We start from the raw sequence: 19,470 nt of genomic DNA on the forward strand, positions 1-19,470 counted from the left end.
AAAAATTGTAATCCAATTAATATAAAATGTAATTTGTAAGTCAAGAAGACCATTATTATATTAACTTTTTGTACATTACCAAATAGTCTCTGAAATCACGTCAACGAAAGATAAAAAAGCTTCTAGAAGTAAACACATAGTTTTAATGAATAATTTTATTTTCTTTAAATGTAGCCAATGTTTACCAGTGTACCACACTTCTACAATATTACATCACTAACTTTTTACTTGTGTAGCTGTGATGTCAAGCAAAGGTTGCATGGAATGGCTATACAAACACTGACAATGCAATACACTACTAAATAAAGGCTTTTTTGTTAAAACATATCAACATAATGCACAATTTAGTTACAGTAAGCCCACACATTTTCCAAAATGTCCTACACCAGAAGAAACCAAATCACTCTTTGGTGCCTTTATTACACTTAAAACAAGAAAAGAAATAACAAGTGAAAGTTAACTCCGTGAGGCACCATAAGACTCTGGAAATTCAAAAGTGTAGTTGCCATTTCCTTTTACTCTCCAAAGATATCCAGAATTGGGAATCACATTCCAGTGCAGTGAGAGTGTTACTTTTTTCCCTCTAAATATGTAACACAAAATATTTATGTGTTAATGTTATTTACAACTGACTAGCAGAAGAAAGATGCATGATCCTCTACAAAGCAAGATTTATGACAAGATTTTGCTTTACTGCGTGTCTCACATGATGAGGTACCGCTTTATGCCTACCACAAACCTTCACAACTAAGCTTAATAACTGAGGAAATTTAACACAAAAATAAAAAATATCACTTTTTTTAAATATAAGCCAATATATGACATTAATTTTCAATATTAAAGTTGTGCTAATCTATCCAATTACCAACGCATGCAAGGTTTATATGTATTTTAAACATCTAAATAAAAACAAAACTATTTTTTACCTAAAAATCATTACAAAAATTTAAATTTCCCTAAATTACTAAGCATTTTTCAAGTCTGCTTTTGTGTCATATATACAATAATTGCTCATCCAAAATTCTGTTTGAGTAAAGCATTGATTTTAAAAGTGAAATGATCGCTGCTAGAAATGAATAAATAAATAAAATCTATTAATTTGTGATGCCGAAGCTACCAATAGGTCGTAAAAGATATCAGCACTGGCTGACAACAGAAACTATAACTGTGATCTGTCTGACTGTATGAGCTGACGTACTACAAGTACTTATAATAGTAAGACACCGCATTGCATGTTGCAAAACCATGATCAAGATGATGTCACAATAAAAATTAACATCACTCAAAAAAACGCGTTTAGGCAATAGAAAAGAATAAAAAAAAATAAAATAAAAAACATCATAGTTTCTCAATGTTATTGGTTTAAAAACTTTCTGTATCACCAAATAAATATGGCTTTAACTGGCCCTACTTACTAATTACCCGTTCTTTCAACCAAACATTTTTTTATAATATATTCCAAATATAAACATTGAAAAAACCTTTATACCATAATTTACCCAAAAAGACGACTAACCTTAAATTTGAACCATCATCAAAGAAATAGTATTTGGTATTCATTTTTTTGATGTTGATATAAGCATCCTGGCCACGTTGAATGATCTTATCCCACAAAACAACCTGATTTACTGCATTGTCTGGTGTTTCATATTCAGCCATCATGTAAAGAAACAACTGCTTACAGTTCCAATTAAATGCTGGTGTCATATCTATAATCATATAATAAGATTAAAATAGAGTTCAATTTCCCTATAGTAAAAGTTAATAGTTAATGTAAAGCTTTTAAACAAATATATTACATTAATTAATAATTATCGACAAAGAGATAAAGTTAGTTGCTTACTAGCTTTTAAACTGAACTGAATATGTCCGAGGTCGTGTTTCTCTCCAACATAAAACTCTTCTATATTTTTGCTGAAGTATAAAAATAGCATTATTTCGTACCCATAATTTTAGTACTTTTTTCTTTAAAGAAATTTTATTACATATTATAAATTATTACCTTCGAGTTTAAAACAACTGCATAAAAAAAGTACTTACACGATCATCCTATTAAGTTCAATTCCGACATCCTGGGTATAATCGGTAAAGTGTGTTGTTAAAAAACAGGCAAATGTGACGCCGGCCGTCACACTTAAACTAAAGGCAAACATTGCATTTAAGCGGGCCAAAAACGTATTCATTTTACTTTTTTTAATATTTTGTAATAAATTTTACTACAATAAAAACTATGTCACAACAAATATATTTATTTTATATTTTAGATCAGGAATTGCAGTCAACGTGAACGTAATAGTACGTAAAATTTCTGGTATATACGGTATTAATATCTTCAAAAATAACATTAAAATAAGTGTTTTTGAGATTTTAAAACTTACAATATCGTAGATATTTATGTGAAAAAATACAAAATAGAATCAGATAAAATCACATCACTACAGTTTTACGTTCAACTGAAGATCACGGTTTGCTGCTTACCAAATTTACCTATTAACTTGACGTATCATAATGTGAAAGCCAGCATTGCACAAAGTCGTATTCAAGCACTTGGAGTGCACTTGAGTAAACGTTTACGGTTTAGGGGTTTTGCGTTTGTTTTGTAAAACGCTGGGCCAAATCTGGTATATATCATTAAAATATGTTTGTCTTGTAAACTTAAGGGCTTATTTTTCATCCAAATTTAGGGCTTATTTTACATCAAAATATCAGACCCTCGTTACGTCGCTGTTTTAGGTAAAATTAAGTGTATTTAAAGATAAAAAAAAAGCAAAAGGCATTTGTTTTTTTTTTAAATAAAAAAAAGTCATGTTAGGTTTCAAAAAAGGGTACAAACATGTCTTTGTTGTATTAACATTTTAAAAATTTATCAGCCAAACTTTTTAAAACAATAATATAAAAAAATGTTACAGCACAAAAGGTATCATCAGTATCTTATTAGGACCACTGTGTCATGCAATTCTGCTTCTATTTTACAGTTTTGATTAGACTTACAAGCAATTTACTCAATATTAAAATGGCTTCAAATGATATACAACTTCCCCCATTTCGGAGTATTGATGACTTTCTTCTTGGAAATGCACGTTTTGGACCTCCCAGCTATAATGATAAAGAAAGAATGAACAATCGGATTTTACAAAACTTGTTATACTACCAAACAAACTATCTTGTAGTTGCAACTGTAGTCTTCAGTTTGGTTATGTGAGAGTTGTTTACCTGTTCTTATGTCATGTTATTACGAGTAATAAACTGTTATTTTGATTGTTTAGGTACTTTCGGCCTTTGGAAACTCTCATTGGGGGGGTTCTTGTTTTGGGAAGTTCTATACTGTTTTTTTATTTTACTGAAAACAGGTAAGGTTTTGTTTGTTTAGCTTCCTATGTTTAATATAACATATATTTATATATTTTCAGACATAGTGTACAACTTTTCAAAAGAAACCACCCAACATTAGTAGTGTTTTTGATTATTATGAGTTCTACTATGGTGATGTATTCTATGGGATCTATAATGGTCTTTGCTCTCAGTATTGCCTTGCCAATGTTGTGTAAGTTTTTTATGTAATGCGATATACCTCTTGCAACAAGCTGAAATTGCTATATATATATATAAATATATATATATATACATTTTTAGTTTATTAGAGTTTGGTATTATATCCAGTTAAAAAGTCAGTTAAAAGTAAAAGTAACTGTCAATTTCATTTATATTGTAACATTTGGAAATAATTCACAGTGTGTTAAAACTTACTGGCATTTACTAACAGTCAAGATGCTCATTGGCCTCACAATTTTAATATTCTATATGTATTGCAGTGGTTCTTCTTCATGCTTCATTTAGAATGCGCAACTTTAAAAACAAGATACAAAACAAAGTGGAAGCTGTTGGGTTAAAAAAGACACCAATTGGAGTTTTGTTGAAAGCCCTAAATCAAGATATGTATGTTTCTTTATAAACTGATCTCTTAATTGGTGCACAAAATTTAAGTAATGCTGGTTCATAAAGATGGTTGGTTGCTGTAAGTTTACATTCTTTGCCTGTAATGAACATTTTTTTTTATCAAATTTCATAAAAAATCATTTAATTCTTCAAGGGTACGCAGTGTAATTGCTAGTGTATTTGTGCTGTTTCTTTTGAAATATATAGCTATTTTGTTTGTTTCTCACAGTATTCTGTAATACAATGTGCAATGACCATCTTATGTGCAGAAAAGTTTCACATGTAGAAGCTAAAACTCTTATGTACCGCCATGCACTTGTTTCAATACTTAATCATATTTCGCAACATTTACACGCAAATTTATTTCTTTATATGGTGTATAAAAGCATTGCTGAAAACCATGTTTTGCACATACAACTGTACTAGTGTAACAAATACAAGTGATGGCTGACAAGCGCTCAGCTATTGAGAGCGAAGATAAGCGTCATTCGGGAAAGAAATGAGCTAAATATGGTCGTGATCAAAATATAAAACAAACCAGGTGTAGCGTAAAGACCGGTCTTACGGTTAAAACCATATTTATTTTGGTATTATTCTGCCCCAGTGGCGTATCCAGGGAGGGGGGTTAGGTGTCCGAACCCCCTCTTTTCGTTAGTGATATTTATCGTGTTTTTGTCCTACGCGGCAATGTCTTTAATGTAATTAAGTCACGCGTCTTAAGCTTACGCCAAACTAAAATCAAAAGCAAACGCAATTTTTCGTCTGCTGTTTGGTCGACCGTAAACGCAGGATACTTTCGTTATTCGTGCAGGTTGGCTGATTAGCAAGGGTGTATTCCACAATTGACAACGCAAAGTACAGCCTTGTTATTTTTTTATTGTTAAAAACGCGCAGCTAATGTCCCTTGCGGTTCGCGCGAATATCTGATGAAGCAGATTATCAAAGTGGCCTTTTTTATTTTATGATTATTACCGCAAAATTATTTTCTATAAGCATATCCTAATACCACGTGTTTAGTATGTAATTGAGACAACTTATTTTCCCTCCGCCGCAGCTTGTATTTTAGCTGATTCGGCACACTGCGTGGCGCAGATGTTGCGCTAATCGTGGCATAATGACACCCGGGAAAACGACCTTCGTTTAGTATTGCAGGTGGCGAGAGACGTGCTTGCAATTTAGCGTGGTCCCGTAAATGGAACTTAGGAAAATGTGCTGCTGATAGTCTAAACAGGACAGAGGCGTAGCCAGGGTATTTTGGACCCCGCCTCTTCCTTCATGATTAATCACATTTTCTATTACATTAACATAATATACCTCACTTTATACGGAAAAACAATTTAAATTTTGAAAAAAACATTGTATTTAAAGAAGAAGCAGCCTCATTTTGGTATTTGTAGGCCTCATTTTGGCGCCCTTGTTCCTGGGCGCCCGTGCCAGGGTGCCACGAAGTTTCCGGAGATGCACTTTTAAATGATTTCGAATTAATGCTAAAAATGTATATGTCATCAAGGCACCTAGTTTGAACTTATGCAATAATCCAGGTGCAATTTCATGAACTCTCCATAATATTTAAGCTTTTCTGAAACATATGTTGCTATCTATCACCGGAAATCAAATATTAAAATATTATGTTTACTGACTCAACTGCCAGGAACCACCAGGAGAAGAAATATTCAACAAATGTTTTTAAACTTTACACCAAAGTGAAAAGGAAAAACATCATTGTAAATATATTATTATACGTTATGAGATCGTATAATTAGCCTAGTCTTGGCAGCTGGTTCGAAAAATAAATTAAAGAAAATCGTACAAAGCACCAAGGTCAGGTTGGATTTGTTAAATGCTATAAAAGCCCTCTGGGAAATTTTAGTAAATCTACAAAACCGCAAAATAAGAAGATAAAAGTAAATATTTCGTGAAATATTTGGCGACGGCGCGTTTTATCATACATACCTCCTTTTTCTACCTGCTGTCTAAGATATTTGCTGATGTTGTCTATTGTCGATCGACATAATTTTCGTAGGGGAAGTGCGGGCCCCACGGAACATGGGGACCAATGGAACACTGGCATATTGCGCCCCCTGTTGGCAGAACTAAATAAAATTTTGGTTGTGGGAATGAGATTTTGTGTACGGAACTTTGTCCAAAAAGTTCTACAGCGTGCTTTTGGAAATGATTGATTTATTCCACATTTTCACTTTTCTAGGTGAAAAATGTACTTTTTAGCTTGATATTCGTTAGATGTTTTGATAGCCTTTAGGTAATTGTAAAGCAGTGAATATTTTTTCTGGAGAGAGGGGATATCTAGGTACATGTTGAAAGTAAGTTTGATTAATTGTATTCGGAGTAGGCTACTGACTAGCCATGAGTGTTTTTATTAAAAATAGCGATTAGAGGACCTTTGGAACAGTCTGTTCCATTGGTTTCTCGATCATTTTGTGGTCATATTCTTAGATTTTAACAATAGTAGATTACCCAACTTTTAAGACAAGAACATCAAATAAGGGGTTGTTCACTGAGGACCAGGGCTGTGGAGTCGGACTAGGGACTCGAAGTAGTCGGACTCGGGACTCGAGCAAGACCACGTAAAACAACCGGAGTCCCGAGTCCGACGTGCGCATGCGCAGTACCAAAAACTGATATTGCCGTCAATTGCAGTTTGTTACAAGCGGAATAGCATATTGTGTATATTTTCGAACCATTTATTGTGAGTGAATTAATTATATGACATCCCTATGAGTGGATTGCTAAATATCCGCCGTATTTAATTACGTAAATTGGCGAAATATAGGCTGTATAGTCAGAGTCGGACTCGGGACTCGACAAAATCGCACATTTGACTATTATTATATTTGCAAATATGTTTTCCTAAAAAAGAAAAACAATTGATATAATAAACCCGGGTTGCAAATTCTACCAGAAATAAAAAAAAAAACATCATTTCAGAATTTTGTGCTTGTTTCCACGTGTTTTTATTTTATTTCTTAAAATAAATTTTCTTGTGCCACTATTTCTACACCATTAACTTTAGTAGTTATGCACTTCAAAAATACTCAGCGCAGTGTTTTTAGATGCAGTCATGCTCTGTTCCATAGGTCCCATGGGGTGTTCCATATCCTGTGGGGTGGGACCAATGGAACAAAAAGTTACGGTTTTTATATTTAAAAAAAACTTAGAAGGATATGTCAGATTTCAATTATTTTTTCCATGTAGGTACCCATAGATGTAAGCTTTCCAAAGAAAATAATCGCGAGTGTTTCTAAGTTGTATTTCGAAAGATATTACCGAAAAAACAAATCCGTTCCATGGGCCCGGCACTTCCCCTAGGTTTTTTTTAATATTACGCTGAAACAACAAAATAGAAACAACAATAAAATAGACTTGGTCATCAAAACAAACTCGTCGGTCATGTCTTTGCATACTTACAACGGTATATAACGAAGCGCGCACATAACAATAAGCAATACAACAAATCTTTGTCAACACCAAGTCCCGCTCCCAGTTTTTTGTTGCTTTTCCGGGGGAACCGATACAAAATGCTTAATTTTATTGTAAAGAGCCTTTGGAGTATCATATATTTAAAAAAATTTTGTACATTTTGTGCAAACGTTTCGGCAAGTGCTTATGCCATCATCAGTGCGGTAAGTGAGGCTAAGATAAAAACGAAACATTATATAGACGCTCGGGCGTTTAAGAACGCTATATAAACAAAAAAAAAGGAAGTCGCGAAGTAACGGTGATAAGAATACTGCAACGGAAAAGTACACCCGCAAGGCGAAAGTATGGCAAAGATAAAACAATGAGGTCAATGGGAAGCAACAGATACACTATAAGAGGGAATTAATACAAAAAATAAAATAAGAACTCGACGATAGGAATGCGCGAATTTATGTAATATTTTTATGTAATAAACAAATACAAGGGGACTGAGACCGTGTCAACATTGAGAGCGGGTTAGTGCTGCTGTATAAGCAGCGACTCCAACAGAAGGAGGCGGTAGCGATTTCGTGCCGAGCCCAAAATCTCTGGGGTAGTGAAGTCCACTCGGTGGTTAGGATTGTTCTGCAAATGTTTGCAGACTTCGGAGGACGCCGAACGCCGGTGTTCATGCATACGGGTTCGAAGGTTACGTCGCGTCTGGCCGATGTAAGAGTCGCTGCTTATACATCTCAATAAGTTCCTCTTATCTCAATAAGATGGATACCTTACTTAACGACGAGACCAAGTTTCAACTCACCTCCTGCGATGACAACATCAAGAACTTAAAGAGATTACAAGGTTGCCTCCGATACTTAAAAAACAAGAAGGCTCTTTCACCCGAGGATTACACGCTAATGCACCCAACCTCCGCCAGAACACCAACGCTATTTGGCTTTTCCAAAATACACAAAGCAGGCGTTCCTCTCCGCCCAATCCTTGATTCGTCGGGAAGTTTCAATTACGACTGTGCTAAATGGCTGTCCAAATCGTTATCTTCAGTCATGATAACTCTGTCAAGGACACATTCCTCACCAAGATCAAAACATGACTCCTATGCCAATACATTCATGGCAACATTCGACGCACGCAGCCTGTTTACGAACGTGTCAGTCATGTTTTACGATTGAACTAATCCTATCGCAGATCTTTCGGGATGGGAATGACTCTTTTCATGGGCTAGATCGCCGTGGGCTAAATAAATTGCTTCATTGGACCGCTGAGACCACAACATTTCAGTTCGATGACCGAATATACAAGCAGGTAGACGGGGTTGCGATGGGCTCGCCATTAGCACCCTTGATGGCCGACGTCAACAACATTCACCGCAACATCGAATTTACTAAGGAGAGAGGAGAACCAACCCATTACCTTCCTTGACGTCCTAGTGGAACATTCTGGTGACAGATCGAGTACAGCAACCTACAGGAAACCGACGTTTAGCGGGCTTTACACCAAGTGGTCCAGCTTCGTACCACGCCACCAAAACGAGCAACTTGTGCGTACACTTATATCACGCGCATACAAGCCAAGATGCACAACGAGTTCCGGAATATCACGAATATCCTACTGAAGAATGGCTACCCTATCAATTTAATTGATGCCAACATCAGGTCCATCCTCCATCGTTTACACTGTGACACAACGGTGAAAGAACCCCTGGACAATGCTATGCGATATATTCCCATAAAACTTGTTTATCTAGGCAATATCAACCACCGCATCAAGAAGGAATTGTCGCGGTTCGTTCTCCGTATATCGCCTGAATTGTTCATGCGGCCATTCTTACATCGGCCAGACTCGACGTAACCTTCGAACCCGTATGCATGAACATCAGCGTTCGGCGTCCTCCGAAGTCTGCAACAATCCTAACCACCGAGTGGACTTCACTACCCCAGAGATTATGGGCTCGGCACGAGATCGCTACCGCCTCCTTCTGTTGGAGTCGCTGCTTATACAGCAGCACAAGCCCGCTCTCAATGTTGACACGGTATTAGTCCCCTTGTATTTGTTTAATACATAAATGGTATATTCGCACATTTCTATCGTCGAGTTCTTAATTTATTTTTATTGTTAATTCCCTCTTACGTGTATCTGTTGCTTCCCATTGACCTCATTGTTTTATCTTTGCCATACTTTCGCCTTGCGGGTGTACTTTTCCGTGCAGTTCTTATCACCGTTACTTCGCGACTTCCTTTTTTCTGTTTATATTGCGTTCTTAAACGCCCGAGCGTCTATATAATGTTTCGTTTTTATCTTGCGTCACTTACCGCACTGATGATGGCATAAGCACTTGCCGAAACGTTTGCTAATAAAATAATGAATCTTTTATCTATTATTTGGGCCACTCTCTTTCTACTGAAGATTATGAAGAGATCCCTGTTTAGTGTTCCTAAACACACTTTATTTTTCGAAATGTCGTCAGTATGGTCCCATTCGGGTGGTAAGGCGGCAATCATTTTAATGAACGATTTAAAGTCTTCGTTATTCTGTTCAAGTCGTATTCTTTTGCCAATTTGTCATACTTTAAGATATTTGTAGTGTTTACAAACTATACAGTATTACTTGATTTCTATGTAAACAGTGTATCACGTGACTATTGACCACACCCAGTATGATTATGTATCACGTATCAATAGCGAAAGCAATTAAGTAAACCACCTTGTGTTATGTCTAGTCTTTGACACAGAACTAGGCAGAGGAACACTATAATATTCTCCCTCAGAATCGAGTAAGTCTGTGTGTTCGAGTATTCCCGAATCGATGATAGGCTTCAAAGTAAAATGTCTGGCTTTTAAATTTAATGCTCTTTGAGACCCACAGTGACCTGCTGTGTGTTTTACTCGAATGGACAATTTGGATTATAACAAGTGTAAATGGACGTCATAAACACAAATACATCAATGGAGGCAAACGGGATTAAAACAATTGTGGCACTGGTTTTCCTCCTTATAGTGCTAAATTTTTACTTTATATTGTTTTTCGTCTAGTTATTTGACAAATATCCTCTTGCGACCCTCAGGTTTAGACTGTTCTATAACAATAAGCTTAAGAAAAATAAATAGGTCGCAACTTCTGGTAACGTGATAATTAGTAGGCCTATTGCACAAGTTTGTAACGCTCCGTGTCATGTTTTGCCCCTCTTTAATCCTAGAATTCGCCCTGCATTACTAACTTAAAATTGTGTATTTTACCAAACGAAAGTACGCGACACAAAGGTTGTCCGATGTCCTATGTACCTATACTGGTACCCGATATATCGGACGACAAGCAGTATTCCTATAAACAGAATATTAAATAGCGTTATTTACTTATTATTTACCACTAATTTTATTACTATTACTAATAATTGCCAGCCGTAGGCGCAGTCGCACAGACACGTGCGAAGGCACAGATTTAAAATAAATCCTGCAGTACGTAACCGTTGTATAGTACCTTCTGACCTTATCGTTTTTTGCTAGTTTTACATTGCTTTTTCGTATCTATTTCTTATTTCAAACATTTATATAAAACCGTTAAAATCTACATACTTTTTATCTACGCACTTTTTGTTTCCAATTATTGTAACTTTCAATATTGCCACTAAATTTATTTATTTTTGAGGGGCAGCTCGACTCGATGACCGAATGGTCCTTTCGCTGTCCTTGTGTTATTATTTATGTTATTTTGTTTTTTCGATGTTTGCAAACATGCACAAAAATAAATTGAATCTGAATCTGTTATAATTTGTTGTAAAAAAGCTGAGTGTGTGGTTTAAAACTTTTAAGCAGAGATCGACCCTAACCGGAACTTTATTAACCGATTTTGGGCCAAGTTTTCGTTTTTCTACAAGATTTTACGATACCGAACCGAATATTTTGAAAGAAACGGAATCGAACGCGAATCGGAACCTGTCAAAAATGTGGTTTATTACAGCATGCCGTCACAACTTGTATTTTTCAGCTCCAAGTTATGCCATTTTGGAAATTTTACAGGGAGTCGAACCGGAACCGAACCGGAACTTTATGAACCGGTTTTGGGTCAATTTTATCCGAACCGTAACCGAACCTGAACCGGTTTTTATAAGATTTTAAGGAGCCGAACCGGAACTGAACCGAATAATTTGAAAGTACCTGACACTTAACCGAACCCGAACCTGTAAATAAAAGCGGTTCGCTCCTGCATGACGTCACAACTTCTATTTTACAGAGTCAAGTTACGCCATATTCGAAATTTGATGAAAAAAATATGAATATTGAATGAAAAAATCGCTGATTTTGATTGTTTAGACATTTCAATATTGAGTTGCTGTTTTTTTAATAAGTCACGTAACTTAGATTAAATGACTTACAATTCAAACATTATTGTCTACATTTATCATCCCACATTTTGAGATTTAACGCAAATTCTATTGTATCTTAACCGGAACTTTATGAACTGGTTTTGAAATAGCGAGGGTCGAACCGGAGCTGAACCGGAACTTTTAAATTGCTCGAAACCGAAACCGGAACTGAACCCGATTTCGAAAAAATCCTTGAACCCGAACCGAACCTGAACCGGAAAAGTCAAACGGTTCGACTCCCTGAAATTTTATAACAATTTTTTTTTTAATAAATAATTTTTTTACATTTTTGGTACGTCACAAAACTAGATTTAAATCAGGGAGTCGAACCGTTTGACTTTTCCGGCTCAGATTCGGTTGGGGTTCAAGGAATTTTTCGAAATCTCAGTAATTTAAAAGATTTTGAGCAATTTGAATGTTCCGGTTTAACTCTAGTCCGACTAAATCAATATCCCTACATTTATTGGCACACATTTTTAGCTTTAACGCAACTCATGTCGTATCGGTTTTGAATTTTAATTTTTTGAACCGAGATTGCGCCTGAATTTTTAAATTCATCCGAATTGAACCCGGAGCTCACCACCTTGCTAAGCGTTCACTTGGTTACGCCAATAGGCTAGGCTAGGTATGCCACATGACTTGTCTTTAACTAACACACTGTACAAAAAATCGTTTTCAAACCCTTATCTAAATAAAAATGTATGTGAAACTGTGACCTTTTCTCCGCATGAATAATTGTAATTACACTTCGCAAAATCTAGATAAAATTAGAACGTCAAATTTAAAAAAGTAGCCCTACCACAGAAAGCATAAAAAATACGTTTTCTTGAAATTTAAAGTTGATTAAAATATGAAAGTTATCACTGCGATTAACGTTTTGATCATGAACTATTAATTTAGAAAAATATTACTAAGATTTTACTATAATAATCACATATTTTGTGCACCATTATGTGACCGACTGTGCTTTCTATGAACATTACTGTTTTAAAGAAAATAAAGCTGTAACATTTACCAATGCTACGTGAATCGAGAAGTTTTGCATTTTTACTAAAAAAATATGCATTCGATTTTAACTCAGTGTTAGTCGAGAAAACTGCACCGTTTGATTATGAATTTCTGGTTGATATATAAATAACTGATTAAAAATAAGGCGCTGGTCTAGAATCTTACCACATTTATTTAAACACCAACGAAGCGACTTGTCAAAGTTGAAATTGCAAGAAAGGCATAAATACATAAAAATAAATATAATAAAAATAATCGACCCACCCTAACCCAAACCCAAATATTGGTAACAATATAAACCCGCGGACGAAAATGTGGTATGATTCCAGAAAATAACAAGTGTTAAATAGTGAAAAGGATTTTCGGCGCTGGTCTAGAATCCTACCACAATGCAAATTATTTGGGTTAGGGTGCGGGGTTAGCGTTTGGGTTAGGGTAGGTCAAGTATTATTATTAAATAATGAATATATTAATACTTGACCCACCCTTACCCAAACACTAACCGACACCCTAACTCAAATATTGTGTGTTGTTTTAATAATGTGGTAGGATTCTAGACCAGCGCCGGATTTTCTTATCTTACAAGATTGACAAAAAAACGGTAACGCTAAGTTAAGTAATGATTTATGTCTTGGTGGCCAATTGGACAGATACGTTTATATAATGCATTAGGGTTTCGTACAAATAACATTTAACTAAACTTCAGAGAAATTGATAGCTTGTTTAAATTTTAACTTTATTTTTTTAGAGCATAATAAAAGTTAGAATACTTTTCAAGTGCTCTTTTCTGACATAATGCTTTCAAGGTTATTGACATTTGTTGGTGGTAAGTTAACACTATTATGTTTGATTACAATTCATCATATCAACAAAATGTGCTTGTGTTTTATTTATAGTTCGCCATACACAAATCCGAAATGCATCAAACTTCAATAAATTCCCACCCTTGAAGCTGAAGCCTATGGGCGTCGGTGGTAATGCTATGCTATTAATTGGCGGGACAGTCTTTACTGCAACTACAGTAATGGTAAGGTTCAGATTCAGACATAAATAAATAGAATATTATTAAAATTTAAGTTCAATTTTATGTTACAGATGTACAGGGCAGGATACATAGTACCTTTGCAGCCAGGTGCTTTCTGGTCACCTGTTGGAATGGAAATGGATTTGACTCCTGAAAATAAACCTAATTAAATATTTATTTTGAGAAAATTTTTGCTTTATATTTTGTTCTCCAGTTGGCTGAATGGACTGACAAATAAAATCACCTTTGACATGTATTATAAACTTCTAAGTTAAATTAAAGATTTGCAAAAGGTTTTGTGGAGGGGGGCTGATACTGGAAAGTTGCTTAAGTTATGCAAAAAAATGCCAGATGCCAAATAAACTAACCTTAACAGTCATTCAAAACTATTTCTACAATCCTTGTGGTTTCTATGTTTTATTACTGTTAATGTATCATCCAACCCTGCTTATGTAGAAAGAAATCAAGTGAGATAGTTCCTGCATTTCTTAAACGTTGAGAACACAGTAGAAATACTCCAGTCAAAAGCACCAGTGATTTCCAACATTTTTGTTTTCGTGATCTGTTGCCCCCCAATTATGGTGTTTTCACAAAGTGTTTACATTTTTAGAACGATTTGTTCGAAATTGGCTTAAATGTCTGGATTCAAGTTACAGTTAAGCAATTTTTACTAGATGAATGTTTATGCTTTAAAACTGATATTAAGGTGGCATCATAAACAACACTGGTCCAATCAACTTTACTGCAGCAAAAGCAACAAACACACATTTTTGCAATTTAGTTTATATTGTTTTTTCTTTCTTTATAAATACTACATGGTGACACCCCATGGTGTGTAATGACCCCCAGGTTGAGACCACTGCAGTAAACTATATTAAAAATTTAGCGGCAGCAAGCAACTAGCTGCAATTACAATACATGTTAAGTATGCCCATAAATAAAGCATGTTTCATTAAAATGGGAAATACCAACAAAGCTCAATATATTATACTCATGTTTCATAAGAGGTACAACAAAAAATTTCATTTGCAAATCACCATATTACCCCGAATGGTACAATCAGAATTAATTTGAAATATTACCGTCCAAATATAAGCACCACTTTAATAAAAAATTGTTAAGCATCCCATTGTTCAATTTGTTTACGTTTGGTTTAAACATGAATACTCTGCATATTATATTAAACATTCTAAATCCTAGTAGAAATAAAGTTAAAAATACACTGAAAGCAATAAACGTAAGTTGGTGAGCCTCGAAACAAGAAAAAGCAGACATTTGCACTTTATAGAATGCACCACACTGATGGTTTTGGCTGAAAGTGGTTGATTGTACAAGTTGTCACAAAAAAGTTCAATCAAGTTGTCATATGCTGTATTGCGTTTTCTAAATTCCAAGAATGATAGGACAAGGCGTCAAGAGATAGGTCCTGAAAGTACAACACCAGCAAATTAAACTATATGAAGTATTCTATAATAGTTTTGTAACACATTTTGTACCTGGTAAAAACCCATCTCTACTGCCCTTTTTAGCTTATCTGTGCAATCTCGATCAATAGGTCCCGGTGCTAAAATTAAAACAGGGCAATGTTTTTAGCCAGAAACAATTACAATTAAAAGTAATGCCACAGATATTACCGTTTGCATAATGTTGGGACCAAAATTTTGCTGTTTTAAGAAAAACCTTTTTGTTTTCCTTGTACTGACGGGCTACAACAGCATCTTGTGGATCGTCAGGTTCAGCAGCGGAAAGTAAAGCTTGAAGTGACAAAAGAACAGTGCGTAATGTTAGAGCAGCAGCCCTGTGTAAATGTAAGAAAGTTGTTTGTGTGTTGCAACTACTAACCGATGTCATCTTACCATTGATCTTTAAGAATGTCTAGACAAATTGCCCCAGTAACTGAACTGATGTTTGGATGCCATATTCTGGTTTCAAAATTCACTTTTGGTGGATTAAAAGGATATGATTCTGGTATCTTGATAGTTAGTTTGAAAACACCACCTAAACCAAATACAAATGCTGTTACCATATTTTTAGTAGATTAACTTAACTTCTGCAGAAAATTCAGTGTAACAAAGCATTATAATTGTGAACAAGAACATTTGACTCTTGGCATTGGAATTTGTTGTTTTGCAAGAATGATAGGATTTACCCCTTTAAAGTTTGAGCCAAAATTTGTAGTTTTAAATGTTATAAGTCAATAAAAACAAAAATGCTGCAGTGACTTGTCTTCCATTTAACTCTTAAGTATATACAAATTTAGAGCACCTTACATTTACATTTAAAAAAAGTATAGCGGTTCGTATTACCTGATATATATATTTATCGCAGATATACCTATAGATTTAAATCCTAAGGATCTGATATTCTAATTTAAACATATCTGGTGAAGTATGACCTTGTGCCACTTAAAAATTAGAATTCATGATATTTTATCATTAAAAGAGTATGGGTATTATAGTTGACTAACCATGATATGGAGTACCAGGGGGGCCAATTATTTCACCAATCAAGTTGTTGAATTCCTCATTGCGCAATTCTATCTTGATATTCTGCCCTGAACACTTAAAAATAACAAGCTAATTATTTTATTAATACTTTTAGTTATTAAAGTTTACATTTGCCCTAAAGCTACTGTTTAACCAATGTAATTAGATTAAAAGTATAGTTAAAAAATGACTTGACTGTTTTTGTTTACTAAATTTGTACAAATACGTTTTAAATGCCAGACAGTAGTAACCTAGTAAGATTTTTTAAAACAAAATTCTTGCACGGCAAACTATAGTTCAAGTCGGCGTACATGCCAAATCTGGCCCACCACTGTAAATCATTCAGCCAGAAACCTATTGCAAACTGCTCCAAATTTTTGGGCACCCAAGCCTAGCACATAAAAACTTTTCAAGGTGGTTCTTTTTGCAGCTGCAATTGGCCATTCATAATAAACATAGGCCGATAACAGATGTCAGTATGACCCACCACAGATTTTTAATGACCCATTTGTCTCTTTAGAAATACGAAATGTTATCAATCATTTTCAGGAAAGGATAAAAGTAAAAAACTAATTCTTCGTTAGATAAGCACTATACTGTTTAAATCAGGGCTGCCCAATCTGTGGGTCGTGCAAAAGTATTTCAGGGGTGACGAATAGGCCTACATTAACTGCAGTTCAAAAAATGTGAAAAGGTTGCGACCCCTGCTATAGTTGGTAGTATTCCCTAGGCTATAAATAGAATTACCTCTGCTTTAATGTCTTTGAGTTCTCTTTGAATGCGTGTTGTTGCTATACTGCTCATTGCGGATGAAATCGTGGCATCAGTTGCAGTCAGAAAATAAGTTTTTGTTTTCTTATTTCATACTAAAGTTTTTCAAAGCTAAACATAGCTTAAAAATACTTTAAAAAACGTTAAAGGTAAATATATAAAATCTTGCTTATTTACAAGCTTTGCTTTACTAAAAAACTGTATAGTTGATGCCAATTGTTATCATCTTTTGGGTTGTGAGAAAAAATGGGTAAAAAGAAAGGTAAAAGAGAAACCATATATAAAGCAAAATTGATTACCAACTTCCAAAGAGTGTAACTTTAAGGTAATTATATATAGACCTTGAATCAGTTCTGTTTGCATAAGAACACCTTTTCTCCTAAAATTTTACAGTTGAATATTCCGATTCTCTAAATAAATTCAAACATACAAACAAAATATGCTTAATTAAGTATACAGTGTTAAATTATACTTAGGGATAATTGTTTTGCAGTAAAACCTAATTATCTATTACATACTCCCCAGATAGCATCTGACAATTATATTCTGTTGACATAGCAGCAATGGCTTCTGCTAAAGGACAGAATAAATTTTGAAAATTATTGTTTTTTTCAAGAACTTTCTGATCAATCTTTTTCTGTCTGTAATCAGCCTTCTGTGTGGACCCGTTTGAAGAATCTTCATCTGATGTATAAACTTTATGATTTTCTAATTGTTTACCAATATCATGTAACATAATCTTGATTGCATTGTTAGCAGTATGCTTTTCAGTAGCGGTATCATCATTGTATGCAGGTTCTTTACAGGAGTCATTAACTGGTGAAGCAGTTTCAATGTCTAGGGATGTGTTAGAATTTGTATGTGAAACTGAAATATCTCTTTCCAGAGAAATGCAGATTTCCTTGTCTTGACAAAATTTATTTAATATTAAATCATTTGGGCCAGGTGAATCTGGATAAATTGTTGAGTAAGTTTGCTGTTGTGAATCCAAGTGTATACTACCAAAGTCTTTGAGGGTTCTCTTTTGTTGGTTTGTTGGTTGCAACTCGACTGATGAACCCCATACTTTTATTACCCTATCTGGTGTACTAGATACCAACTTTTTTTGGAAAAACATGTCATCACCGGGGTCAATCCCACTTACTTTATCTGTGTTAGTTGCAGTGGTGACTTGGCTGTTAGAGTCATCAACAACTTTGTTTGAGCTTATCCCAACACTGCTATTTTGTTTACATTGAGGTGTGCTAGAGGTAGCCATTGATGTAGACAAATTAGGTTCTTTCGCGCAGTTAACAGTGAAACTACTGTCTTCACAGTTTAAATTAACCATTTCATCTGATTCACCATTATTTTGATTTTTAGATGTAAAGTTGTGATAACCATTGTTTGGACATGCTGACTCCTTATGACGATACCACATATTGCACAGTATTGTTTTTTGGCATTCTATTGCCATGGTATATACTGCACGTTCATTGGGGTGTATATCCAAATCTCCATGCTCTGGAAGATAACCAAATCCAATACAAGTTGATGCCATTTTTTAAAAAACTCTAAAAGAAATTCTAAAAAGTTAAATGCATATTTATTATTTAAAAAAAGCAGCTGCAGAAATAAAAATGCAGTTGTCAAAATTCATCAATAAAGTCAAACAACAACTCAAACCGAATATTTTCATACATGTCACTCTTACTTAGAATTAAACCATTTTTGTAGGTTATGTAAATATTTTATTTTAATTAAAAATATTGTTAGTGTGCATTTCATGGGCCTTCTTGGGCGTGCAATCATATTTTGCATACCGGAGGTCCGTTGCCCAAGTCAAGTCATTGACAAAAAAATAAAGCATAAAACTATTAAAATTCATACACTCTTCTGATTAAAAAAAAAGATATACAGCAGTCAAATGGTTTATGTGCAACAGTTGAGATTTATATCCTCGTTTTATTAACAAAAAATTGACCAACAGTTAATTTTTACCCAAGTTATTTTGACGACTCAATTAATTACAACACTGAAATTCAAACCTTTTTTTCCACATATGGGTGTGCAATATATTAATTCAGGTGTGCACACAAATTTCTTTGAATCAAGATCTGGTGTTTATCGCCAAGTTATTTGACTAATGTTTTTTTAATTATGAATAACTGTTTTCAGTTTAACATGCCTACTAATTAACGAATTACTTGTAAATTTTAATTTGTTGCTAAAAATGTTTTTACAGTAAATGTTTTTGAATGGATATTTTAATTTGTTTACTGCTACACCAGGAATGTAGAAATCGATAACTTACCAGTAAATAATATTAATAAGAATATCATATTCTCTTAAACTAGTCACTTACTATGAAGGAATCGGCTCTGATCCAATGGCAAACATCCCTAGGCTTAATATTGCCGTTTGGTTATAATATCAGCAAGTAGTTCTTTTTTATCATCCTTGTTATA

At 34.5% G+C, this 19,470-nt stretch overlaps 4 protein-coding genes across 4 annotated transcripts; 2 read left to right on the forward strand and 2 right to left on the reverse strand.

The window, feature by feature from the left end:
- On the reverse strand, positions 1 to 2,300 carry LOC146160790 (signal peptidase complex subunit 3-like). The gene is made up of 4 exons (XM_083385381.1): positions 2,041 to 2,300; positions 1,844 to 1,914; positions 1,517 to 1,709; positions 1 to 583 (listed from the first exon to the last, which is right to left on the reverse strand). The coding sequence occupies exons 1-4, from the start codon at positions 2,181 to 2,183 to the stop codon at positions 457 to 459; spliced, it is 534 nt and encodes a 177-aa protein (XP_083241507.1). The 5' UTR covers positions 2,184 to 2,300; the 3' UTR covers positions 1 to 456.
- Positions 2,301 to 2,979: 679 nt separating this feature from the next.
- Positions 2,980 to 4,401, forward strand: LOC146160791 (PRA1 family protein 3-like). The gene is made up of 4 exons (XM_083385430.1): positions 2,980 to 3,198; positions 3,267 to 3,350; positions 3,411 to 3,544; positions 3,813 to 4,401. The coding sequence occupies exons 1-4, from the start codon at positions 3,014 to 3,016 to the stop codon at positions 3,950 to 3,952; spliced, it is 543 nt and encodes a 180-aa protein (XP_083241556.1). The 5' UTR covers positions 2,980 to 3,013; the 3' UTR covers positions 3,953 to 4,401.
- Positions 4,402 to 13,418: 9,017 nt separating this feature from the next.
- On the forward strand, positions 13,419 to 14,022 carry LOC146160792 (uncharacterized). The gene is made up of 3 exons (XM_083384173.1): positions 13,419 to 13,568; positions 13,639 to 13,769; positions 13,838 to 14,022. Exons 1-3 carry the CDS (start codon positions 13,538 to 13,540, stop codon positions 13,934 to 13,936), a joined length of 261 nt encoding a protein of 86 aa, XP_083240299.1. The 5' UTR covers positions 13,419 to 13,537; the 3' UTR covers positions 13,937 to 14,022.
- Positions 14,023 to 14,742: 720 nt separating this feature from the next.
- On the reverse strand, positions 14,743 to 19,470 carry LOC146160793 (ubiquitin-conjugating enzyme E2 K-like). The gene is made up of 6 exons (XM_083384172.1): positions 17,000 to 19,470; positions 16,234 to 16,327; positions 15,623 to 15,764; positions 15,401 to 15,564; positions 15,263 to 15,330; positions 14,743 to 15,192 (listed from the first exon to the last, which is right to left on the reverse strand). The coding sequence occupies exons 1-6, from the start codon at positions 17,054 to 17,056 to the stop codon at positions 15,121 to 15,123; spliced, it is 597 nt and encodes a 198-aa protein (XP_083240298.1). The 5' UTR covers positions 17,057 to 19,470; the 3' UTR covers positions 14,743 to 15,120.

The sequence above is a fragment of the Ascidiella aspersa genome, chromosome 3 (assembly GCF_963924565.1).
Source record: "Ascidiella aspersa chromosome 3, kaAscAspe10.2, whole genome shotgun sequence".
NCBI lineage: Eukaryota > Metazoa > Chordata > Ascidiacea > Phlebobranchia > Ascidiidae > Ascidiella > Ascidiella aspersa.

Coding starts and splice junctions, on each gene's coding strand:
- LOC146160792 (XM_083384173.1), top strand. CDS start 13,538: ATGCTTTCAAGGTTATTGACATTTGTTGGTG. Junction 13,569..13,638: donor GTTATTGACATTTGTTGGTG/GTAAGTTAACAC, acceptor TTTTATTTATAG/TTCGCCATACACAAATCCGA. Junction 13,770..13,837: donor TTACTGCAACTACAGTAATG/GTAAGGTTCAGA, acceptor TTTATGTTACAG/ATGTACAGGGCAGGATACAT.
- LOC146160791 (XM_083385430.1), top strand. CDS start 3,014: ATGGCTTCAAATGATATACAACTTCCCCCATTTCGGAGTATTGATGAC. Junction 3,351..3,410: donor TTTTATTTTACTGAAAACAG/GTAAGGTTTTGT, acceptor ATATATTTTCAG/ACATAGTGTACAACTTTTCA. Junction 3,545..3,812: donor TATTGCCTTGCCAATGTTGT/GTAAGTTTTTTA, acceptor TATGTATTGCAG/TGGTTCTTCTTCATGCTTCA.
- LOC146160790 (XM_083385381.1), bottom strand. CDS start 2,183: ATGAATACGTTTTTGGCCCGCTTAAATGCAATGTTTGCCTTTAGTTTA. Junction 1,710..1,843: donor TCAGTTCAGTTTAAAAGCTA/GTAAGCAACTAA, acceptor ATATGATTATAG/ATATGACACCAGCATTTAAT. Junction 584..1,516: donor GATGATGGTTCAAATTTAAG/GTTAGTCGTCTT, acceptor TTACATATTTAG/AGGGAAAAAAGTAACACTCT.
- LOC146160793 (XM_083384172.1), bottom strand. CDS start 17,056: ATGAGCAGTATAGCAACAACACGCATTCAAAGAGAACTCAAAGACATT. Junction 16,328..16,999: donor TCAAAGACATTAAAGCAGAG/GTAATTCTATTT, acceptor GTTATTTTTAAG/TGTTCAGGGCAGAATATCAA. Junction 15,765..16,233: donor CCCTGGTACTCCATATCATG/GTTAGTCAACTA, acceptor TATTTGGTTTAG/GTGGTGTTTTCAAACTAACT.